General features: G+C 45.1%; 1 protein-coding gene across 2 annotated transcripts; it reads right to left on the bottom strand.

Annotated features, from left to right (window-relative positions):
- Positions 1 to 4,705: 4,705 nt before the first annotated feature.
- On the bottom strand, positions 4,706 to 24,348 carry RGS10 (regulator of G protein signaling 10). 2 transcript variants are annotated; one of them, XM_018078523.1, is made up of 5 exons: positions 24,067 to 24,348; positions 18,841 to 18,959; positions 17,357 to 17,443; positions 11,678 to 11,821; positions 4,706 to 8,078 (listed from the first exon to the last, which is right to left on the bottom strand). In XM_018078523.1, exons 1-5 carry the CDS (start codon positions 24,071 to 24,073, stop codon positions 7,932 to 7,934), a joined length of 504 nt encoding a protein of 167 aa, XP_017934012.1. In that variant the 5' UTR covers positions 24,074 to 24,348; the 3' UTR covers positions 4,706 to 7,931. The 2 variants fall into 2 exon arrangements, with proteins under 2 accessions (XP_017934012.1, XP_017934011.1); XM_018078522.1 differs by lacking the exon at positions 24,067 to 24,348 and adding an exon at positions 23,626 to 23,809.
- Between the last annotated feature and the right edge of the window lie 1,602 nt (positions 24,349 to 25,950).

The following is a 25,950-nucleotide window of genomic DNA, read 5'->3' as shown; positions in this document are numbered from 1 at the left end:
ATCTAAGACAGGTCCCCAAAAAGCAAATCTATTAGTGGTGTTAATTTAATGAACCTGCAGCAGATGCAAAAGCTGTGACCTGACCAAATCACTTTTAAATTAATGCTGTTATCTGTAGAAATAAATGGGGTTGGAACCTCGGTGGAACATGTGTTTGCAAAGCACCCCTAGATGAGCCATGGCAGATGTACTTTTGCCATAGCTCCATCTACATCAGGAATAAACTGAAACCTTGTTTTGCAGTCTCACTGGCAAAAACTAAAATCAAACAATGGTTTTGTTTTTAAAGCAGCTCTCTTCTCGTTACCAGCCCCAAGGATCTGACCCATCCTCCCACCAGCTTTCTCCTACGTGCCCCTGTTAGTGCCCCACGTTGCCCTGTGCCTGTTTTGTAAGCCTGAGGATGGCTACCAAAATCCACACTGCTGGCTGCTGCAGAGGTGCACCAGAACTGTGTAATACATCCAAGTGCTAGGGAAAAAAAAATAATCATGGAACACTTTATGGAACAACTTACATGTTGTAACAAGTTAACATGCTTTTCAAAGGAAACCAGTGGTGCTCAACATACTATGTGCTGTGATTTTGCCTTTTTTGAGCTCAGTAACCATTACTTTTCTTTCCCATCACTGTCTTTTTTCCTGTGTTGAAAATTGGTGATTTTATAAGGTGTTTAGGGGGGCTTGTGATCCATCAGCCCTCCAGAGGTACAACCACCCCTGCCCACTGTACTTACAAGCTTTAAAGGAGAATATGAAGGGGAGGAAAAAAGGAATAATCCTGGTGTGGGTTATACCTGCACAAAATGGAAGGCTGAAGGAGCAACGTGAAGACCACAAAGAGCAAAGGAAGGGTGGGTGTGATGTCTGCACATCCTCTGGGAAGCAGGTGCTTCACTCTGCTGTAGTCCAGATGCCAATAAATCTTCCAACCTGGTGAAGCAAGATGTGCCTTAAAGCAAAATGCTGCTTAATATGAGATTGCTGCCACACCAGTGAAATTAAAATTGTCAGGACACGCGCATCTCATGATTTTGGAGACCTTAGTTCCCAGCTGAACCCACCCACAGGCAAATTAAGAAACAGCAGTGAGGTGAATAATGGTTTTCAAGGTGTAGCTTGAAACTCCCCTCCCCTACCACACTTGGCCCCACCAGTCATTTCACATGGGACAAAACTGGAATTACCCTGAATGCAGACTAATGCTCTTCTTCATCTGTGTCACTTTGGTCACTGCCATAGCTATCTCAATTTTTATTTAGCACACCAAAATATACTATTTTGGTATATAGACTGATTTTCCACCCTCTCTTCCTACCCAGTTTGAGAGCTTAGTTGGGATTTCAGTTATGCACACAAGGACAGCTGACCCTTAACACCATTACCTTGAACAGGGGCTACTCTTGGTAGCACTCAGCTGTGCAGCTTTCCCTTCCACCCACATCCAGTGGGGGTCAGTGGTGTCCTTGGGCATCCCTCTTTGAAAGTGCTGAGCCCTGGAAAGCCTCAGCACTTCCCAGTTCTCTTTTTTTTTTTCTAACTTGAAGCCTCTCTTCTGAAGTGGGGGCAAAAATGAAAGAAGAAGAAACAAAAAAAGACTGATTCAGGTTTTGGCAGCTCTCCTGTCACAGAAGAACATTCCACACTTGCACATGAAAGGGAATTTTTAGCAAACCAGAGCAAAGAGTCAAAATAACAAACACAGACACTTACCAAAAGAATTGCCACACTCAGTGGTTTTTCTGACTGCTGCTACTGGCTCAGCGAGAGGCTGGGTCGTTGCCTAATCTTGAGCTCAGAAAAAGACAGTCCATCTTTAAGTTTACAGTGTTATTGGCCCAACTACAGAGGATGGGATTTCCCTTAAGCCTTTGCCCGAGGCCTAATGGCGACTCCAAAAATAACAAGCAGCCCTGAGGTTGGAAATTTTGGTTCAGAGAGAGATTTCGTTCCTGTTCCGTAAATGATACACAAATATTCGTCTGAGTGGATGGAAAATGCTTAAAAAGCTACATAACGCAGCGAACAGGACCAATCCTGAAATGGGAATAATTGACTTAATTCCCTGCAGCACTGCTGTCTCTCCCAGCCATCTGGTAGCTGGGATGCCAGTGATAATCTGCGGAGCAGCTTGGGCTGTGGAACCTTCGGAAAGCAGAGATCACAAAGAGTTCACTCATTTCTCTGCAGCAGAAAAGGAAGTGGGTGGGGAAAAGGGATGAAAGGATAAAACACCCAGCTCGCAGTCTGCTGGCTTCAGGATAAAAGCTTTGCTCTAAAAAAGCCCTGGTAATGCCATACTTCCTCAAGGAGAAGTGGTGCCTAAGATGTGGAGTGAGCAGCAGTCGGAGATGTTCTGTGAGCCCAATTATCTTCATTATGTGGTAGATGGTCATTTTAGTGTCCAAGAGGTCTCCTCTAGGCCTGAGGATTTTCCAAGAAGCCTGGTCAGGATGTTAAGGATAGTTTTTAACAGTGGCTGACTGAACACTGCAAGAAAAGCACCAGAGGTGGATTTCCCATTCATTCAGGGAGTGATTGGCACCAAAACTCTGCCCCTGGGGTTTCACCACATGCTGAGCTTCTCAGTCTCAGTGAAAGCTGTGGCAGTGTTACCTTCTGTCCTTCAGTTTTTGGGGTTTCATATCATTTGGTATCTCTTTGCAGACTAAGGGGCATCAAGCTTGTCCTCTACACTCTTCACTGTCAGATCCATCTCTGTGGCACTTCAGGCATGCAAAAAGGACGTGTTTATGTCGTGGGTGCTGTGGATGTGAAAGAATGTCTAAACCTAGCATTCAAACTGTGGAAAAACTGTGAAATCAGTAAATACAGAACAGGAACTGAGAAAAATTTGTGTTCAGCTGTTTCCCTACTGTAGCTTGGAAAAAGAACCTGAATGGTTTTAACTTGCCTCCAAGTTAGTGTGCTTTTTGTAATTCTGGGAGAGCTTTGGTGCTGGGATTGTTAGCATAACTTGTTCAAATATTCCAAGTTCCCACCTCCTCTTACTCATGACATGGAAAAACACTCGAAATCTATCTAATCAAATGCTCACAAGCAGCCATATCCCACGGGCAGCTCAGATAGGCCTGATGAAAACCACATTTGCTGACAGCTTTAGCTCAGCTCCTGCCAGCTGAACTGCAGCCTGGCACATCATCCTGTCGAAGCCCCGCTGCCCACCACGATGTCCCCCGGGATGAGGGGTCTGGCCGGGCAGCAGAGCTCACAGACAATCCTGGGATTCCTTTGGGGAAACACGCACCGAGAGGCTGCCGCAGCCGTGCTCTGGGGCGGAAACGAACTGCCGGATTCCGCTCCAAATTGGGATGGCAAAGCAAACAAAGAGCAGGGGGCAACGCTCCCCCTGCCCTGCACTGCTCTTCTCAGCCAACCTTTCTTGCTGGTTTGCCGATTTTTCTGTAAGGTGAGACAGGATTTACAGAGCCCGAGAGTAACCCGGGGATGCAGGCAGGTCACGGGGGGATGCAGGCAGGTAACGGGGGGATGCAGGCAGGCAGGATGCGGATTTTTAGGTGGGTCACCTCTGGCAAAGCCGAGGCAGGAGGTCGGTGCGGCAGAAGGAGCGTGTGAGAGCGGCGGCACTCAGCAGAAGGGTCGCCAAGCCCCTCGCCTTTCGCAGGAGTCTTCCCCCGAGCCCAGTGCCGCGTTATTCTGCCGAGAGCCGGGAGAGGGTGCTCTTAAATTTGGCGATCGTTCCATTCCTCTCCATGGGCTGCCTTTCCCTGCTTGCTCCCCCACCCTCCCCAGCCCCTCCGAACCGGGCGCTCTTTAACTCCTGGCTGCAGCGGATTTGCGCTTTGATCGAGATATAATAGCCCTGATGAAAAGCATCTTTCACTTCATTATAGCCAAGCTCCTAAACTGGAGGGATCGGAATTGGGGCTGCAGCTGCTGAGCACTTGTGTGGCAGCAAAGTCCCACAGATTCTTGGGGTAAAGGATGCCCCAGAGCTCGTTTTGAGCTGGGGCTCTGCCAAAAAGCCCTCGGCCATGAGCTGTGTGGGATGTAAAACAAGAGGAACTGCCTCTGGGACGGGGAAATTATCACTGTCACGTAAACAACCCTTTTGTTTTGGCAGGGGCAGACATTTGTTACAACTAGGTGACTTTGTAAGACTTTCTGCCCTGTTTTAGGATGAAAATAGTTATAAACAATTTATAAAAGGGAGAATATATTGCTTTTCAGCTTTGAACCAGCCATGGAACCATAGGACCTCTCTGCATCACAGACCTAGTTAGTTTTTAACCCAGATGCAAATGCTACCCATTTAAAATAAGTCTGAATTTTCAATAAAATACAAGCACTGTTATCCAAACCTGAACTTTCAGGTATTTTTCTCTCCTTCCCTCACTCTGATTTTTCAACCCCTCCTTCCCCACATCAATGGGTTTGCAAGTGCCATGGAAGAAACGCAGCAGGAACAAAGAAATGGCAGATACAGAGGGTACAAGAAGCATCTTTCACTGCTCAGGGGACTTTCTGCAACTTGTTCAGGCAAGGGCTGGCTCAGAAGTGAGCCCCACTGTGTCATCCCGTCCTCCAGGAGAAAAACACACCAGGACAGGCTGTGAACAACTGTGCTAACGGGGGCTGAGAGCAGAAAACGGGATAACTATGGGTTATGAAGTGATCTTGGCCCAAACTGTGTTCAAAACACAAACCAGCTGTCAGCACACGGATATGGTGTATTGGTAGAGTATTTTAATTTTTTTAGCTGAGAAACACAAAACAAGGTAGAGTTCAAGGCATGCAATCAGGCACTAAACTTCTCCAGCTTGTTTTTTTTGTGCTCATACCTTCAGTGTAAGTTCTATGAAGAGCAGCAGATCCTATCTTTAATCTCTACACAAAGCAACTGAGCACCCACTTACAGCCTGAGGTTTTATGCAACGCTTACAGTTGTTCCTGGAAAGCAGGATTTACTTGTAGGGAAGCAGTTCTTTTTCTATCTGTGTGTTTTGTTCTATGCCACATAGAGCAAATGTCATCTATTTCCCAAAGTAAGTTTGGCCAGTGACAAAATCAACAGAAGTAAAATAACTTTCTCCACACAGATACAAGTTGCAATTACAGACATCTGCTTGCTAGGTTTTAATTTGGTTACTGTTTACTGAAAAATACAGATAATCTAATGAATAGGAAAAGGTCTTTGATTTCTGTACCTTGCAAGTCTACTTCTTGATGTTCTAAAAAAGAAAATAAAACAAAACCAGATACCACAAACAAGCCAGCCAATGGGGCAATCCACTTTTTACCTCTGAGGTAAAAGAGCAATTCAAAGATTAAGCATTTTGTGGATTTAGGCATATTAGAATCATAACAGGTATTGAAATAAACATCACAGGTATTGAGATGCTGCTAAAAATACATTTCCATTTGAGTAACTTTAGTCTGGCAATAGTGTAAAGCACCTTGGTGTCTACTCATATGGGGCACTTGCTTTTAACAAGCAAAGACAGCACCTGGTAGGCAGCACAGTGCCAAGGAAAATGTTGTTTATAAGCAGCTACAAACAAATATTTTCTCTCTTTAATGCCCTACCTTTGTTCATACAGCTCCTGGTTTTATTCTTTATATTTATTTTAAGACATGATAGTCAAAGACTCTTCTCCCTTTTTCATGCATTTTTTAAATCAATATGATTAAAAATGAATCTGCTGTGCATCCATGTGATGAATGTGGTAAGAGCTCATTCTGCATTTTTCCCATGAAGATCCCCCTCCTGAAGTTTTCAATACCACTAAAACTTCTGCAGCAAATACTGGGGAGAGACAAATCCCAACTCCTAAGCTGGTTAAACTGCTCACTCTCAAGGAATTCAAAGCTATCAGAAGTTCCATCCTGTGCTGTGCAGGCACTAAGAGATCGTTATTACAGTGGATTTTCAGAAGAGGTAATCCTGAAATTACAAAGAGTTGGCAAGTCCAGAACTGGATGGTCCCATTTCCTAGGACCCCTCAGAAAAAAAAAAAAAAATAAAAAAAATAGCTTCATGCACGTGTTTAATTCATCCCTATTTGATAAAACATTGAAATACAGCTTAAACATGAGGTCAAATGCCACAGAAAGTGCCTGAAGAAATATGACTTCACCACCAAATCTTTTGAGAGCATAAAAGGAAAAATAACTCAGTGCATAAGAATTACACCTTACAACAAGCATATGGAGGCACTGACCTCTCCTTTGATTTCCTACAAACGAGCAGGGCATGTAGCTCTGGGGGAAGAATCAGAACTTCCATTCCCACTTGTACATCTAACTAGGGAAAAGCCCAAGGAAACAACTTTCTTTGTACATCACCTGAAAGAGTGGCTCAGAGTTAAAGAGGAATAATCAAGTCTAGAAAGTGAGTTTGCATTCTCAATAATGGCAGCCTAGATTTAGCTTAGAACACTGATGGTGACAGTAACATGCAAAACATATCTGGCCTTTCTGACAAAAAAAGAAGTATAAAATGTTTAAAAGCTAACTGTGCATTGAGATTAGCCAGCACATAAACAAAAGTTCAAGACAAGTGGTGCAAAAAAAATGAGAAAGTAAATAATGAGAGAAACAGCTAAACTACAGACTGAGAGGTTTGTAAATAGAGTGAGTGGTTAATACACTTTCCCAACTTAAACTGCAATTCAATAACACTGAAAATGAAATAATTAAAAAAAAAATATTTGAACACCTGAAAAACTGTGCCCCAAGATGTGCTTTGCAGCTCTGACACATTCCCAGGACAACATGGGAGCTCATGGGGAGTGTCTTCTTTTACCCACCCTGACATTTCATCTTTCATGGCACCAGGCAGAAATAAATTCCCCTTCCTCTCAAGTTGGTGTGAGAATGGCTGAACCCCAATGCCAACCCCCTGTTCCACTGCAGCTCTCCAAAAAGTCACAATTAGGGGAAAAAAAAAAAACCCTGAAATACTTTTCTGGAGCAAACAAAAGAAGGCAGGGTGACTTCAGTGGAGAGATTTTAGTAAAACAAAACCAGATTTGGTTTGTTGGTCCTTTGCCAAAGTGCTCTTGCTGCAAAGAGCAGGATTGTCCTGGAGACCTGGGAGAGACCAGATGCTTCCCAGCACTGATGTTCCACTGACATGCAGGACATGCCCCAGGGAAGGTTTGCTGGAATCAGTGTGCCCTAGTGGGATATTTACTGTCACGTTTCCTAATGGCAGTCTGAAGTTCTGCAGAGACTCTGTCTATTTTAGGGCTTCTGTTCCCAAGGGAATAAAGATTATTCCACCTTCTGAAGAAAGTGATTGTCTACTGCCAAAAAAAGGGAAAAAAAAAAGGAAAAAAAAAGGGGGGGAAATTAGGAAATACAGAAATTAAAATCATGACTAGAGAAGTATTTTGATTGAACAATGAAGGCAAAGCTAAACAGGTATCACCATGAAAGAAAGTTACATAGGAAGGGATTGGATTCTACTGAACTTAAATATGAAAGATGCTGTCCCTTGGTGATTGGATTTGCTATGAATGACTCATCCACAAAGTAATGTGAAATGCACTCCTCAGTAGCTTCTCCCAGCAGTTCAGGGTGTAAAAGCTAGTCACAAATAAAAATTGCAAGGCAAAAATAAAACAACAACCACCCTGTCTCCCACTTCTCATCATCACTGGTGACAAAAGAAAACACAAGAATTGAAAGCATTTTAACCTGTGAAATATGGATGGCAAGTCATGCTCTGGAGGAACACCTCAGCCTTTTATCCAGGAAACAGTCTTTCCATGGGTGCTTGGTTAATAGCTATCATGCAAAAACAATTAGTCATTCAAGCAATTAAGAAGGTAAATCTCCTAAAAAGGTTTGGAGCTTTCCAAGCCCTAAATGCAGCTGCTCTAACCCTAGACTGTTCCTGAGTGTGATTCCATTACTGTGTTGCCTCTCCTGAAGAGACCCGTTGTATCATGTGTTGTAAATTCTCGATGCTCTTTTGGCTGCAGTCTGAGCCTCTGGTGAATTCTCCTCTTGCTCCTCACACTTCTGATGGTTTAGGAATATGTCTGACTTCAGGAAGCGGCTGTAGCTGTCGTATTTCATGAGGTTGAATATCTGGGAAGAGAGGGGAAAAAGAACACAAAACCAATGGCCTAAGGAAAAGGAGATTTTTAAATGAGAAGGACAGCATCAATTCTAGGGTACTTTTGTTCTGCCAGTGCTAAAGCACCCCTAAAAAAGCAACACAGTGAAAATACACACTTCCAAGTCTCCAAAGGGCTGCACATAGCAAACAACATTGTAGGTTCCACAGTCACTGTTTGGCAATAACACCCATATTTGTTTAAGAATCAGATTATGTTTTTCACAGCAGCCAACTTTGCAAACCTAATGGTGAAGGTGGGAGTTCCCATGCCGTGGTCACTCTGTAGGATGGTCAGAAGCACAGGTGAGAACAAGCAGGGCAGTGCCTGGTGCCCTCCCGAGGCAGCTTTAGCCCTGCAGAGCTCCCAGGAGTGAAGCCCAGCAAGGGTGTCCTCCTGGGAGGGGGTCTGGAAGATACTCAGAGGGACAAAGCAGAGCTGAAGAAAGAGAGGGGCCTTTTATGCACCTTTCTGGCTGCAATTCCTCTTGAACATTACAGAACTACTCATTATATATATGGATACTTGCAGAAAGCCTTTAAATAATTTACACAAATACTGAAACTTCAAACTGAACCTAGACTGAAACAACTGGTTTGACTGAGGTTTCTTAAACTTATGCCAGTATTCCCATCCTTTTTAGACTGCTGCATCAAGATTGGTCTCAGGCCAGCTCAGAAATGTTGCAGGTACCTTCCACAAAGAGCTGATCCTGTGCAGATGTAGTTTACCAGATAAAATGTGGTTTTAAATTGGCAATGGATTAAAGTAGTGCCTTTATGCTTTACACTAGGCCAAGAGCTGCCCCTCTTCTCATGGCCAGCTTGGAAGCATGAAGTCAGCACCAAGCACAGCTCTTCTCTCCCAGGGCTTGAGTTCAGGCTCGTCCCTCAGCATTACTTCTGCTCCTCTACTTGTATCCACCACAGACAAAAAAAGCTACAGCTCTTTTGGAGTTTTCTGAAAACAGGCTTGGGAGAGGAGTCTGGAAACTGTTCAGGTGTCAAGGTCAGCACTATATATTTAAGCTGGTCTTGCAACAGAGTGGAAGAAAAAAAAGTTAACCTCAGGACTGTAACTGAGGCAAAACCAAAGCCAACATCACCCTCAGCCTATTATTTCACTGGAGCCTCTCTGAGTCACATTTCAGGACTGATTACATTTTGTGGTACTCAGAGTAACTCAATTTCCAAGACAAATTTCTGGATTCTGACCTGCATGTGTGGCTAATCCATGCCTGGATAACTTCAGCTTTACCTTTACAGTCTCCCTTCTAATTGAGAGCACAACCAGGTAAGACAACTGCTTGCTAGGAGGAAGAAAACAGCCTTAAACTGCTTTGTCATTCCACATCCTCGAGGAACCTGGACAGATAAAGGCAAACATCAAAAACTTGACTGTTCTTGTCTGTGTGTTTGCTGAAATAGCTCCCTTACAAGTAAATTACATGGTGGATTTTACCAACCACTGTTCATTTGCATATTTAAATATTTAAGTTCGTGTTTAGAGCTGTGGAAATGCTGTTATATAAGCAACATATTGGAATATGGACAATCCCAAAGCACCCACTCCGTGCAGACCCTAATCAATGCAGACCCTAATCAATGCAGACCCTAATCAATGCAGACCCTAATCAATGCAGACCCTAATCAATGCAGTTAAACAAAGCCAAGCCAAATTACACCTCCAGGCACTGGCCAACTACAATGTAATTAAATTTATCCAAGCAGCTCGAGGGAAAAAATAGTAAGGAAGACCTTGCCTGTTAAAACATCATGTCAGTGTTAAGAACTTAGACTTCTCTTGCTCCTGGTATCACTTAAAGCATCTGCCAGAGAGACAGAGCACTGTAAGATCAACATCTTCTGCAGCCTGGTCAGCCAAGTGTACAGAACAGGCAGATTTTATGATCATGTGCAAAAGCAGAGCCCTCTTTTGCCCTTCCCCTCCTCTCATTGCCTTTGTGCAGCAGCAACATTCACCCTTCAAGTATTTTTAAACACAGATTTCTATGAACCACTCTGTCACCACTTCAGTCAGCACCAACAACTGCCCCCAAGCCATTTGTTTAAGGCCACCCTGTGAGCACAAACCCACAGCCCACCAGTAGCACCAGTCAAACCAGCAGGTCTCTGGAGAACACAAGTGCTGGTTCCCAGCAGTGCTGCAGACCAGGCTGGGGCTTTCCAGCCCTGCCTTTCTACACTTCAGACACACAGCACCAGCAGTAGTTAAGAATGTTCTTTAGAGAACAAATTACACCACTCTTCATAACTTTATAAGGATTGAAAACTAGAGAAGACCATAACTCTTCTGAACTATTATCTAACAGCAGTAAACAGTAGCTTCAAGCAGTGGAATCCTGCAATGACCCATAAACGTTCTGCATTTGTTTGTAAAAGTTCCCAGACTGTCTTCCCACACTAGTGGGATTCCTCTACCATTGGTCCAGCATGTTTCCAGGTATCACTAATCCTTGGCTGCCCATGTGCATGTCATTTGTAAAACTGCAGAATATTCTAACTCCACTAGTCTCTCCAGCTTCACTCTCATAATCACCCACTCTGAACTGCAGTGCTTAGATTTACCAGAACATTTCTTTTTCCCTTCCCCCCCAGCCAGAAGTTTTTCCATGAAAAACTCTGCTTCCTCACATGGAAATTGAGTTTCAGACATTTCCACTGCTAATGACTTGGAACCTGCTTGAAAGACAGCAGAGCCTTTGCTCCTCAGACTCCTTCAGCTGACCCAGCCAGTCCCAACTAATGTGTTCAATACCTGACTGAAATGGGTTGAAAACACTGTTTAAATCAGTGTGCTGTTTCTCCACAAAAGGAAAGAGCCAAATGGAAAATGCAGGTAGTCCTGAGGATGGTACAGGATTTAAAAATAGTACTGCAAGTGCTGGAAAGCTGCAGATAAGAATGACTCACTTCATAACTTCAGCTTTAAAATCAGCTAAATATCAAGGAAATTTACCACCCAAAGACATGCCTGCAAAATATCACCTAATTTCCACCAGACCTCCCAAGTTCTTTGGGAAAAGGCAAAGCAGATACCAACTTCTCCAAGCTACAGAAGAGGAGGCCTTTCAGAAAATTGTGTTATGTTCATATCAATATAAATACCAAAACAAAGCAAAATGAAGAATCTTGAGGTCTCAAGGAAACCAGTGGCAACTGTGGAAACAAACACCAGCAGTGACTCAGCACAAGTGAACACACAGGAAAACCAAGGCACAGAGTTACTCAGCGGGGGGAGCCTCAAATTACCCACACAGGAACCTGGGAGAAAACTTCACCCAGTTTTCCAGGAATGTCCTGAGCTGGAATTAGAATGGCTGCATGGAGTGTCTTAATTAACTGGCCTCAGTTAGATGGGGCCCAAAACCTGTGGTACCTCAGAGCAGCTGCATTTAACATCACCAGCACGGAACCAACCCAGCTCCGTAGCAGGGTAGCAGCAGGCAGATTCCCAACCTTCCTACCATAACTTGTGCTCAGAAAGCAGAGTGCATTAAAAACAGACAAAAAACTGATGAAACTCTGTTATTGGATAAAATAAGTTTACCTGGTCCTGGAGCTTCTGAAACATGAGGGGGTGAGGTGTCTCTAAGATGGTCTCGCTCAAACGGGACTGCCCTTCAACATTGACCTGGGAGGAAGCTTTACTGGACAGGAAGGTCATGTAAATCTCCTTAGCTTTTTCTTGCATCTGCAAAAGGACATATTTATTTAAAGCATTATTTGCTGTGTAGATAACCTCTGTATTGGTTAATGTGTTGTTGGAGACAGATCTAGGTCGCTTCTTGAGGTCCACATCCTAAAACTGAAACACGTTCTGAATTAAAAAAAAAAAAAGGGTAACAAAACACATAGATCAGCTTATCTGTGTGTGTTCATCTGTATTGGAAGAAAAACATCTCTGCAGGCAAACATCTATATTGACATCAGTGGAAGCACTTTGTTTACAGCAAGTTGTGGTGTTTGAATCTGAGTATCCAGTGCAGAACTGCTCAGCACCATCAGCTAGGCCTTGTCTTCACTACTTAGAAGACTATTTTTACTAACAGATCATCAGTATGTGCAAGGAACCCAAAGGAAAAACACTGTGGGAACTTACTGCAAGGCAAACCTAGGCAAAGGTAGTGTATAATCTGTGCCACTGTTAGATAACTTGTCATACTGCAGGCTTTGTTTTAGCTAGTACCTCAGAGCAGCTCACCTACCACACTGACTACATGAGCAAAGAAAACACCAACAACTTGACTAAATGTTGGAGATAAGGCTCCCAATAGCCTCTGAAAGCTGATAAGGGTAGGTATGACTTGCACAAAGCTGTTTGTTGGTGTTTGCCCTGATTTCAGAGTTCTTCCCTTGGCAAACCAGCAACAGCAATAACATCTTGACCCAACCAGCACCTTTACACTTCAGAGCAGTAAGTGAGTGCTCACAATCCTCTGAATGCAAGCTCCTCCTTGACCAGAGGGTGGGATGAGAAAAAGCCAGAGGGGTAGCAAGAGCCAAGCCAGGCAAGAGCCTGCTACAGTCCAAATTCTGCACACTGAAAAGAGGAGCTGTGTGATCCTGAGCCCGGGGTGCTCCTCAGTGTTCCCCACAGCACCTCTGAGGAGTGACCACAGCCCCACACCAGCTAAAGGGCTGTGTCTTTGATGGGAAGGGGGCTTGAAGAAGGAAGCATTTAAGCCCTTGCCCATGAAGGAGCCACAGAATTTCTTTCATGTCTTACAGCTGAGATACATTTGCATTTGGGGATAATTAGAACAAAAGCTGCATGTGTTTGAGAATTCAGGAGGCCTAAAGAGTTAACTCTCTCGCTGCTGAAGGGGACACACATTTTCCAGTATTTTTAAAACAGATTATTCATCTGATGGGTAGAACATTACATGTCAGGTGCATTAGGTCCCAATGAACTGTTTTTAACAATTTCTAATCTTTCCAGTTTCACAGATCAGGGAGGACTGGGTCAGCCACATCTGTTCTACATGAGCAATTAGTCCCATTAATCAGAGGTGCGACTGCTTTAACTGGCAAAATTAATGCCCCAGTGCAGACACAGCAAAGCTGCCTGAGCTATTATTGCAAGAGCAAATGATTGCACTGCCTAAATAAGTTTGAACCTGCTGTCAAAATTCCAACAACATTTGAGAGAATGGTAAGGGACTGAGAAAAAAACTGCCCTCCTACTGAGTCAATGGAAAAGAGGAAATAAAGGGAGAGGAAAAGAAGCACACACACCCAGGGAAAAGCTGCAGTATGTGCTCAAAAGTTATCTGCTCTGCTCGAACTGCCAGGGTGTCCTTAGCTGCTGGCTATTCAAGGCAGATGCAGCTCCACAGCAGCCACAGCACAAGGTGCTGCTTGCCCAAGGGCTCAGGAGCAAGCTGGGCACTGGAGAGAAAGAGCAGAGAAAGGCTGGAGAGGAAACACAAAACTAGAAGTGACTGTGAGGAAGTTTAAAGAGCGAGCAGGGGAACCAGAGGGCTGCGTGGGAGGCTGGTGAAACAGGGAGGCTCTCTGGATTTTGTGAGGAAGAATAACAAAGAAAGGAAGTGAAAGAGCTGTGGCAGGGCTAGGGGGCCGTTGGAGAGGCACGGGGGACCTGGCTTTATAGCAATGGGAAAATATGGAAATGCAGAGCTAAACCTTACAGGCTCAGCTGCAAACAAGTGCTGTGCCACGTCTGTGCTGCAGCAGCAGAGCATCAGTGTAACTACAATTTATGATTTGTTTTAAAAAGAAAGTACAGCTAAAGCTGCCAGTGTGTTTATGTACACCCCAAATGTGATTTGGGGAGAGCCAGGTTCAGCTGGAGGAGACAGGGTTGGCCCCCCTTCAGTCAGGGGCATTCCTTGTTCTGCATCAGCCTGAAGCTGATGCCCCAGCACAGGGGACTCTGCTCTGGAACTGAAAGTACTCTTAAACTGGGATCTTGTTCACAGGTGGTTGTTAAAGGATTTTTGGCACTTCTCACTCCCATCTGTGTGCTCTCCCCAGCATCCGTGCCAAATTCCCATTTGGAGTACAAAGTTCTGTCTGCAGCAATCCCCCTCACTATTTCAAGTGGATACAATATTATTTCCCACTTCCTTTCCTAAGGTCAAACTCAGCTCTCAAGCATGAGTGTGGTTCCCAAATGAGGTGGATGGAAGCCCCAGATGCTCATCAGAGCAGGCTCCAGCAGACAGCAGCTGTGCAGCATTACCCAGTCCTGCTAAACCCTTGCTACATTCCATGTGGGAAGAGACAGAGGGAACTCCTGAATATGTAACTTTGTTCTGAAATCGTCCTCTACAAAACTTCCACGTGGATATTTTGGTGGGCTTTAGCAATAGCTGAAAATATTCCCCGTTGCTGGAAGCATTTATTGCAATCTGTAATTTATTTTAAAAGCTCAGCTGCAAGAGCAGAAACATTGAAACCCCGGGAAGCAGCACAAATGACATGCTGTTTGTTTCATTAACAGTCCCAAACGCAACAACTTATGACTAACTCCAATAAAACACTTAAAGTTAAATGTTATTCACTGATCCCCACCACTCCCATCTCAATTATTAAATATGTGCCCTATGATGAGGAACATATGGGTGGCAGAAGAGCTCACTGCTACAAGTGGACTTGACCTAATTCCTGCCAGTGCTGCCTCTGGTCCCATGATCCAAAGGGATCTGGCTGCAGATCCTGGCTGCACACAGGCTCTCAGTCAAGAGGAAGGGCACAGAGAAGATGTATCTGCACAACATCTTATAAGATCTGCCTGTGTTGGCCTGGCCTAAGTCAGCTCCTGGCAGAACCCAAGTGACTGTGGTGAGAGTAACAAACTTATTAAGCCGTGAGGAAAGGCCCAGGATATTTCCTTAGAATGGCAGTAATGCTGCTAGTTTGCTACCAAAGCAAAGCAGGAGCAGAGTGAGCCTGCATCTACCTGCCAGGACCAGAAAGAGCATGAGGGAAGGACAGAACAGTCACTGAGCCAACCAACCATCCTACTGGAATAGCAGCCCATGCAGAACCAAACCCTGCTCCAGGCTGGCACAGAAAGGGTAACAATGAGCACCCCTGGAACAGTGGTACCTTTGTGCAAGTTTAAACTGACCAAGAAAAACCCTACACCAGAACTCTCATGTCAAGTAATGAAAAGTTTATCTTACACTATAAAATAGGGGGAAAAAAAAACATTCATAGAATCATCGACTGGTTTAGGTTTGAAAGGACATTAGAGGTCATTTAGTTTCCACCCCCTGCAGGGACAGGGGACACCTTTCACTCGATGAGGCTGCTCAGAGTTCCATCCAGCATTGGCTTTGAGTGTTTCCAAGGACAGGGCAGCAGCCACCTCTCTGGGCAACACCTCCAGTGTCTCACCACCCTCACAGTAAAGAATTTCTTCCTTGTGTCTAATCTAACCCTGCCCTCTTTCAGTTTAAAGCCATTTCCCCTTGTCCTGTCCCTCCAGGCCCTTGTCCTGAGTCCCTCTCCAGCTCTCTTGGAGCCCCTTCAGTCACTAGAAGGGGCTCTCAGGCCTCCCTGGAGCTTGTTCCAGGCTGAACAACCCCAGCTCTCAGTCAGATTCCACAGCAGAGAAGCTCCAGCCCTCTGAGCATCCTCGTGGCCTCCTCTGGACCCACTCCAGTCTGGGTTATCTGATACCAGCTTCATCTGGCCACAGGTCTAAGGGCCTTTGAGTTAGTTTCTGTGGTAAACCAGTTTTAAGGAGAAACAGGTTATAAAACAGGTAAAAATTTGTTTTTAGGATACTTTGCTCACAGTAGATAGACACAAACTGCTTTCTAGAAGAGTCACTTTCAGAAGACAAATTCAGGCTTCATGCTATCATAAACACTGGAAATATTTCTATTTTTAGTGCTTTTCCCAGCTTTGTCAATTATCTAAACAAAGGCATCCACAAGCAGTAGCTATAAAAACTCACTGTAAGTCTGTGTCATTCTAAAGCACATTTATTCCAGCCAGTTAAAATAGTTTGGGCAGTACTGTGTAATGATTGGTACTGAATAATTAATCCAAACATAACCTACTTCAGTCTCTGTCCATTCATTTGGCAATTCATTCAAGGATTCACTAAGCTCTTATCTCTGTACATCACTTTACCATTTCCTGGCACGTGCAATCCTAAAATAGCTAAAAATATGGAAATTATTTAGCAAGGGAAAATACAATTATTATCCCACTGCAAGGCATGGGACCTTACAGAAAAGTAGACTGACCAGTTGTTCTTTTCTGAAGACCATCTGCATTTGTGAACCTTTAATGAGGGAGGGAAGCAGCTGAAACAGCACTAAATGTTACAAAGTGCTCAGTCAAACCCAACGTTTTCCTCTTCTTGGAAAATATATTATTTTTTTTTGGGGGGGGGTGTGAATTTATCAACACCAAAAAATATTCACAACTAATTTGAAACTTCTCAAGAAAATAACAGAACTAACAAAAAAAAAAAAAAAAGAAATGAGTCACAAACACTTCTTCAGAAAAAAACAAAACATGATAAATATTTTAGGCCTGACTTCATAGGCTTCAAAGTCTAAATCTGAAAGTGGATCCTGTATTTCTGGTGGGTCTAAATGCAAACCAAGGTCTAAGCAGTGGAAAAAAACTTACTGCTGAAAAAATTTCCAATAGAGTATTTGCTACTAGAAAGATACAGCTTTCATGAAAATTGTCTGCAGGTATGTACTGATTTGGATAATGTGTTTAAATTAAAAAAAAATATTTAAACAGGCCCTCGCTTTTATTTGTTTTGTAACTTGTAATCCCATAAGGCAAAATGTTACATTTTGATACTGTGAAATATTTTTGTTTGTGCTGTGTGTTATTTTTATGTTTCACTAAAGAATTACAGTGGTGTTTGTTGCCATGTAATAGCTGCTATGCTTTAAAAATGTCCTGAATGAAATGTCTTTATGTTTGCAAGCAAGATGATGCAACATCACTAATGAATCATTGAATTAATAAACCTTTTACTATTCCCAAGCAATTACTAAAAGTTCAGAGGTTTCAAAACATGGGAAACTTGACAATTTCAGCATTTTGTTTTGATTTGAAATAGAACCAGCTTTGTTTGCAAACAATTCCACCGCGATGATTTTAGTGCAATTTCTTCAAACACATTTATTTGCATCCACACAGAGCACGTTACACAACAGGAATGTTTTAGCTCCAGCTCTGCTGAGTAAACTTTGTTGACAACTAAAATTTTATTCAGGAAACATACCTGTTTTTTTCCCTGTGTTTTCTTAAATTCTTCACATGCTAGCCAGAACAAAACGTTTTCTTCACTAAATTCCTTCTTTAAAAACTCCTAGGAAAGAGAAAAACAAACACACAAATGTTAGAATTCAATTCCTCAGCTGTTTTTCTCTCTTCCTACTGTAGCTATTAAAAGTAGAAGCTGCCTACAGTGAATTTTACCATGAGTTTACATAACCCAGTGAAACAGAACCACTGCATTGGTGCATCTGCACATACCAACACACAGAGGAACAGCACATATTCTGCATTTTGGAAGCACATTCCAGGAGGATGATGGGCTCCATTTAATCTCAGAGCACATCAGTAACTAACAGGGATAGTTTCTTCAGCCTCCCTTAAATAACTCGAGCACTTTTACAGCCACCACTCAAAGGGAAATCCAAAAATATATGAGCTCATTAGCTGGTGAGTATAATGAACTATTTTAATGAGAGCCACAGATCACCTGAGATTCTCATTTGGTATCTTTCTAAATTTTTTAATGAGTAAAACCTCTACAAATAAAAGTGCTTCTAAACATGATTGTCAGTGGCAATAAATTCACTTCAGTAAACTAAAGTAGAAGATGTATCTGCATTCTCTGCAGTGTTTAACACAGCACATCGCTCCATGCTTTAAAAGGGGAAAAATGAGCATTAAATTTATTTATGAAACATAATGGCTGAAACATTTATAGCTCCAAGATCATCAGTTTTCTCTTTCAAGTGTTAGAAAATAGAGATCAAGCAGTGCCAAGAATTAAATAGCACCAAGATGGCTTTTTTTTTTTTTTAAAGAATTCAGAATCAGTGTTTTGTAATTCTAGTTTACATCACTTGTTAAACCAGTCTGCCAGGACACCATGTTAGCCCAGAGCATTTTATCAGTAGCATTTTCAAGTGGGTAGCTCCTATTCTTACATGTAATAAGGCAAGAAACCTTGAAAAACCAACTCACCACCCTCACCTCATTAAACCTCAAGCCACTTGGAGCTGCACAAGCCCACGCTTGGTAGTAAAGTGACAGGGGATACTTTTCAGTGCAGCTGCTAAACACAGATTAAGAGTGGTCAGGCTCAGAGACTGTCAGTGGTAACTTTGCTTAATGGATGAGAATAAAGAGCCCAGCTGAGCCCTCAGTGATAAACAACACTTGGCAGGAGGGAGCAGTGGCTCAAGGACTGCAGTTTATCCCACAGTGACTGTCAGGAGCAGACAGATCCCATCAGGAAGATGCAGGCAGGAGTCCTGCAGTGCCTGGCAGGAGGGAGCTGTGGTGGCAGAGGGCAAAAGTCGCTGCCCCAGGAGCTCAGCCGGTGGCACAGCTCCAAAGTGCCACCTCTGCTCAGGGCACAGGCCCAAAGGAGCCACATCTCTGTGCTCAGAGCCTGGCTCAGCTGCACCCTGCCTCGTGCAGCTTTAAATGCTGACTCTGTTCTGCAGAAACACCCATAGCTAATATAGCCACCCTGAAGCGTTTCACTCCCTCGGGGTCCTCGAGGAGGTTCTCCAGCGACGTGGCCCATTTTGAGGTTCCTTTCAGGGTTTGGTGGCTGCTGCTTGGGTGACCCTCGCTGTCATTTATCTCTGGAAAAAGAAAAAGAATCGAAAGAAACGCCACCTTCTTTAGAAATGGCACAAATGGCAGTGGATGTCTCCCACATTCCCCCTGCACCCTGGGATTACAGCTGCTGTCTTTAAAGGAAACACCATAAAACTGAAGATAAACACACACACACACACACACACATACTTGAATTCTGCTTTGCCTGTGAGGAGGTAAAAATTCCTTACAGTCAGATAATTCATGAGCACTGTCACTGTTCTACAGGAGGTCAAGCACCTTCTGCCTGTGGAACACAATGACCACAGCCTGTGTCAGAAAAGGATCATTTGGTCTTTTTCTGACACTGTCTACAGCATGGGCTCCTATAAAGCAATTCCTGGTCAGTCAAACATGTGACATTTACTTTTAAGAAAAGAACCATCACTGGAGGTTGGAGGTTGGGTAAAAGCAAAGAGAGAAAGAAAAATAATGCTTTGTTCAGCAGGAGAACCAGTCCAAGATGTTAACCCAGCCTAACTGGGAGGAAAGACAGCTGGCAAAAGAGCCTCACTGAAGCTGAGTCAACCTGGTTTGGGGCAAGGAGGTGGGTTTTCTCTTGGTTTCCAAGTCCACTGAAATTCTCCTTTTATAAGGTGCTCTGGGCTGTGCCCACATCTGCTCTGCCAGCTGCCTTCTCACAGGCAGGAGAGATGGCACACAGGTTGTATTTTCCCTATCCCAGGGACAAGTGCATTGCATTCAAGGCTGGTGATGAAAAAAAAAGAATTTTTTGCTGTCTACCCTTTGGAAAACCTATTACTTGGAGGGACTCCAAGGATTTGCTCATCTGAAAAACTCTAAAACAGATATAAAGTGCTTGGCCTTCTCTCCTCTCACACACAGAATGCCCTGGAAAGGCAGGAGGGCAGGGCCAGGGAAGTCAGGATAAGAGCTCCATTTCAGGTCACTACACACTGGAGAGGGGCACAAAACCCTTCCTGCAACCAATACAGCCTCTATTTATTTTAATAACTCCTTCATTCCACTCTACCAACTTTTTGGAAATATGGATCATAGTAACTTCTGCTTAAGCTCTGTTAAAAAACCCTTCTTCCACCACAAAACTAAACCTCAGGAAGTATCTCAAAAAACTATCTGTGCAGAGCTGTGCTATCAGATGCCCTTTTCAGCTGGTAACTGGAATAAATGCTAAGGTTAAAGCCCTGCACAACACTGGCACGACAGCAAAGCCTCCCGGGTTTGAGTTGGTAGGGACCTGTGAAGTCTCTCTTTTCCTAAAAGTGACAGGGAGCACTGTTCTAAAGGAATGAGCATCCCTTCTCCTGTGATAGGAGTGGGGTTATTGCACTAGAAGCACAGTCTGTGAGCTAAAGGCCAGCAGTCACAGGCAGGGGATTGCCCCCAGGCCACTCCTGCAGCCCTCAGATGTGACAGGAGCACAGCCAGTTAAAGCTGCCTGGGTTTGCCCACCCCCTCCTTGTGCAAAAGGATGTGGTTCTTGATTATCACTTGCAACATTTATTTTAGCAGCCTGACTCAAAGTATCTGGGCTCCTAATCTCAGTCAAATCTGTGAGATTTAAGTGGGAATAGCCAAGTACATTGGACCAGAACACAGTAACCTCTGAGGAGCTTGAACCTCCTGTTACAGTCGTGCTCACCTGCAAGCAGAAGGGCAGCTCTGTGTGTGCAGCTGCTCGTGGCCTGAAGAACCAGGCCATTCCCTTATTTAATACATGATTTAGAACAGAACACATGGAAATGAGATTTTATTTCTAGCGTTTCTGTTCCAGCCAAACCTTCAGTGGACATTAATGATTATTTTGAAAAGCACGTATTTCAACGAGCCAGCGCACCAAAGGGCAGACCCAGGGCCTTGAGAACCTATAAAATATAAATTCTGGTGAGCAAAGGCCAGAACAAGTGCTCCATATACCCTGGATACACTGATCTCCTTCTCCTCAGCTGCTTTCACTGGTCCCTCATTTTACTGCTGGCTATTCTGTGTCCTCCCTGATCATCATCCTCACTTCCAGCCTACCCAGCACAAGCCAACTCTATTCCCTACGTTTACATTCCCCTCCTGCTCCTCCTTGTCAACATCCAACCTCTTCTCTTGCTTATGTTCCTGCTCCCCTTCTCCCTGCCTTCTCCTCCTACAGCATTAATAGCAAAAACATTTGGTTTTGAAGGGAAGACCTGCATGGTTTCTTCCCAGTGTCCTTCTGCTGTGCCTTGTGCAGGGCTCTGTTACTCCGCTTGTTTCCTCACTTCACAAGCTCCCCACAGCCCAGAAAGTCCTGGGCTACCAAAATGAGGCTTGTCTGCCCATTGCAACCCTTCTATTCACCCCTTGCCTCACTCACTGAAGCTGGGAGCTCCCAGAGCAGAGGCTGGGGGATGTCTCAGGTGTTGGGCAGCTCTGCTGCAACCCCAGCCCAGCCCAGGCTCAGCCCACACCGAGGCAGGGGACACCAGGCAGACCCTCAAACCCCCTGCACACAACAAACACAAGGGGCCAAATAACAGCCTTAGGTGCTGCAGCACCACCCTTGTCCTGAGCAGACCCCCAAACCCACAGAAACTGCCCCCCAGCAGCCAGCTGAGGACATCACCTGGCTGGTACCACCCTGCCAGCAGTGGCACAGCTGTGGCACAGCTGGCAGGGGCCAAAGCTGGGACAGAGAAAATGCCAACAGCTCTGGAGGGCTCAGGTCTGTGTGCTGGGCATGGCACTGCTCAAAGTCTCCCTCTGAGCTGAGCACCATGTTCAGTGTCCCTCTGCAGCCATAAAACATTAACATTCCCCTTCAGTACAGACATAAATGATACATGACAGTAGGAAACACCCTGAAATTTTATGAGGACACTAAAACTGCTGGGTATTTTTATTATACCCCGTTAAATATGCCATCACCAACATATATTCTAAAACAAAAGTGACCCAACCCCACCCCCAGTTAGGATCATAACTTCCCACGCCACGTGCTGGTTTCATTCAGCAGATTTGAAGAGTGATTTCGAGATTTCTTTAAAGAGTTTAAAAGACAGGAAAGAAGTTCTCCCCACAAATGACTCCAGAAGCTGATCCCCAAATCCACCTCCCATAACACATTACTAAATTACCTTAAAAATTATACTTCCACTGAAGTACAAATTAATGAGTCTGAAACGATTTATTTGAAAAGGCAAGACACCAATAAGTGTAGTTACATGAATGATTCTCCTGAAACCTATTCAACTCTGTTTGGTATCTATAAAGATAACTTTCTCCTTTTAAAAATCCTCTAGTGACAAAGTTAGGTAATATATGCTTGGAAATAACAAGCTTGATCCCAATGTTTAACAATATATATACATTTGTAAGGTCATTTAAATGAGGAAGGCAGACATCTGCTGATACTGAAAACGGGGAGATAATTTTGTGCATCTAAAAGGCTATTACAAAATGGCAGTCCTTCCACCAGTGTTTCTGTAAAAGTAACACACAGGATGCAAAATAGATAATAAATACATTAACCACATTTCTTACATTGCAATATGCTAATTATATTTCACAGCACAGCTTGCTGTCGTTTACTGGGGTTAGAAACCAAGAGGCAGAGAAAGCCAGCAAAGCACACACAGGGCAGGGCCCAGTTGTAAGAGTTTTCTGCTGAAACAAACTTTCCACCGAGTTGAAAATGTGGTTTGGAGACACAACTGCTCTCACGGTGTGCAGGGAGCAGCCAGCACAGCAACTGACTGAGCGCTTGTTTTAACATCACCCGACTTCAGAGGACTCCATGCTAAGACAACAAACAGGCAGCTACATTAGCTGGAGCATTATTGCAGAGGAGACTCTCATAGAAGCTGCCTTCCCACCACACAATAGCCCTGCAGCACCAGACTGCGGATAAAGGCTCTTTGTGTGAGAATGGTAAGTGCAGCACTAATAATGCTGTAATTATCAGCTGGAGAGTGCTATCAAAAATGGCAAATGTTTGCATTCTCCAATCAGGAACTTGGACTGAAACCACAGAAAGCGTCAATAACATCGACATAGACAACTTTGCAGGTCAAAACTCGCAGTTTTGGGCCTTGTTTTTGACCAAAAAAAATAAAATCAGTGGAAAGCCATCAACTGTGAGTGACTCAGACCCAGCTAATTGAGTTAGACATGCTGATCGCTCTGCCTTCCAGGAGCACTGCAACGGTTCCCCAAGCTGCTGCCACTCTCCAGCTGTTGATATCGTGGCCCATATCAAGCAGCACAGACTCACACCCTTCACGGAATCCCACGGAGCACGTCCCTTCCCAAACGCCTGTTCCACCCCTCTCTTTCCCACACACGCCTTCTGCAAACTCCCTGCAAACGAATGTCACACAAGCAGTCAAAATGACAAAAGCACCACGTAAACAGCACGTTGCTTATTCTATATTCAAGCATTAACGTAAAACAAGAAAAGCCATCTCAATTTCTTCTCGAAGAACTTCTGACTGCACCTGCCCTTATTCACCTGGATCATAAAGCTGCGAGCCATGAACCTTTATCATTACTTCAAAAGTACTCTGAATACCTTGTCTTTTCCTATGCTCAGCAGAAAGCCTATCCAGCAACAATCTCCAGTCCAGAATTAATAAATCCAAGGCATGAAACAGTGGCAAACTTCATAAGTAAGCAGCTGAAAGGGGGAAATTCCCTTACTTTCCATGCATCCAAGCATCACCAGATGAATCCTCACATAGCAATTTTTTCCAAGCAGCAGCTGAGTTCTAGACCTTTTCCTTACAGCAGAGCTGCCCTTCACATGTCTTGGTTGTTCAGAGCATGAGCCTCAACATCCTCTTTTGACTGTCTCTAGCAACAGATGGCTCCTGGATTCCACTTTTAACTATAAGGAAGGAAGCTAAAGGGACGTTCCGCTTTTGCAGCATCTCTGGAAGCGTTCGCCAGACAGATATCCTTGAAAAAAACAACCAAAGAGCCCCAAAAAAACCCCAACCCAAATCAAGTCTAGACAAACACCGCAGCTGGCTTTTCTTAGAAAGATTGCAACTTCTTCCTGCACGTAATAAACTGTAGCACTATTTTCTAGGATTCGGAGATTTCTACTTTTACCCCAGTTGTTTCAGCCCCGACTGATACCAGACATCACCGCCTCGGGATGGACAGACCGGCAGCAGCGCGGGCAGAGAGCACACAGACACGGCACAGCGCCCGTCTGCACAGGGAACTGGCGAGTCCTTGGTAACTTCCATTCCAGCTTCAGACGCTCCCTCCAAAGGCGAACTCTTCGAAGTCGATTCACAGCCTGACTCCGCGCTCTGGAGCTCTGGGCTGTTACCTCGCCCCCAGTAAGAGCAGCCCGCAGGAGCTGGGCACTGAGAAGCGGCTGATGAGGCAGGAGCCCGAGCAGAGCGCAGTTCCCTGTTCCGCGGGAAGCGCCGCTCCCTTCCCGGCACGGTCCGGGCACGGTCCCGGCACGGTCCGCGCAGGTCCCCCCGCGCACCCGCCGAGCGCCACCCCGCCCGCGCAGCCGGACTCCGCTCCGGCTCCGGCGCAGCTTCCGCGGGGCCGGGGGGAGGCGGCGCGGCCCGGGGACCGCCCGGGGACCAGCCGAGGACAGCCGGAGCACCCGCGCTCGCCGCGGCGGTGGCCGGAGCCCCGCAGCCCCCCGGCGCCGGCGCGTGCCCGCTGCCCGGCGCCCGTTTACCTGAGGGCGGCCGCTTCTGCTGAGCCGGCTCACGGCCCGTTGAAACATCCCTGGGCGCCGCTCGGGCCGCGCTGTGTTCCCGAGCCCGGGGCGGCCGCGCCTCCCCCGCCGCCCGCCCGCTCCGCTCCGCCGCACGGGCGGCGCCGCCGCGCCCGCACCTGCCCGCGGCTGGGAAACGGCGCTTCCCGCCTTATCCCGGGCACAGCACCGCCAAAGGCAACGGGGCCATATCGGGGGTCACCCCCTCGCCGGTTCAGAGCGGCGCCTCCCCCTTCCCCTTCCCCTTGGGGCCCCCGCTGTCCCAGCCAAACCCACTGTCACCCCTTTCCCAAACAACGCTGTTAAGTCAGCTCGCCCAGATCCATCTCATCCCTCCCTGCTCCTTCCTCCTCCCGGCTCAAGCCTCCTGCTCCTCCGTGGACTCCCGGCCAGCCTTGAGCCACCAGCCGCCCTCGTGTCTTTGCCGAGCAGGTGCAAGAAACAAAAACCTCCCCCAGCACGGTCACCTTCATAAAACCGTGTGCTTTCTTACCAAAATAGACATGCCAAGCTCTTTGTGCTGGGCTGACTCATTTGCTCTTCCAAGACTTGGAAGAATAATTCTTTCCTAACAGAACAGAACAATTACAATTTTAACAAAGGTATTTTCGCTTTCAGAAATATCTTTTTTTTACCAAAATATTTGATCGAAAATCCAGCATGTGATAAGTTTGTGTAATTCTGACAATGCTGTAAGCCATCAGACAATTAACTCAGGAAGCACAAGACAACAGTAGTAGGAGGCAATGGGAGTGTTTAAATCCCACTGGAAGCATCACTGATACACAAAAAGCAACAGAAACCACTGTTAGCAGACAAGTCAACACTTGTTTTATTTCCACCTAAGCCAAATCCCAGCCTGAACACACAGTAATGCATTGCTAACTAGCTCCATTCGCAGAGGGAACTTGGATGGGCTCCCCATCCCACTGAAATGTATGGATATTTTCCACTTACATGCACAAGGCCAAGATCTCATTCCTGGGAATTGGTGACACCAGAAGACTCACACAAGAATCAGTTGCATCTGTGCTTCCAAAACAAACAGCAGCACAATACCTTCCAGCTGAAGGGATTTGGCCTGAGCATCCCTGGACTTCTGCCTGCAGCACCAGGGCCAAAAGCTGCGTTAGCTGGTAAAGATTTCTTGGCTTTTGGTGTGGATTTAAAAAAAAAAAAAAAAAAAAAAAAAAAGAAGAAGAAAAAAGAAGTTTGCTGCTTTGCCAAGGGAACAGCACAACAGCTGCACATGGCATTTCCAAGCAGATGTGTGAGGC

This window comes from Manacus vitellinus, unplaced genomic scaffold (assembly GCF_001715985.3).
Source record: "Manacus vitellinus isolate BGI_N305 unplaced genomic scaffold, ASM171598v3 scaffold_40_pilon, whole genome shotgun sequence".
In the NCBI taxonomy this organism is placed as follows: Eukaryota; Metazoa; Chordata; class Aves; order Passeriformes; family Pipridae; genus Manacus; species Manacus vitellinus.
The sequence above is the reverse complement of the archived record's forward strand: the minus strand, read 5'-3'. Positions and strand labels throughout refer to the sequence as shown.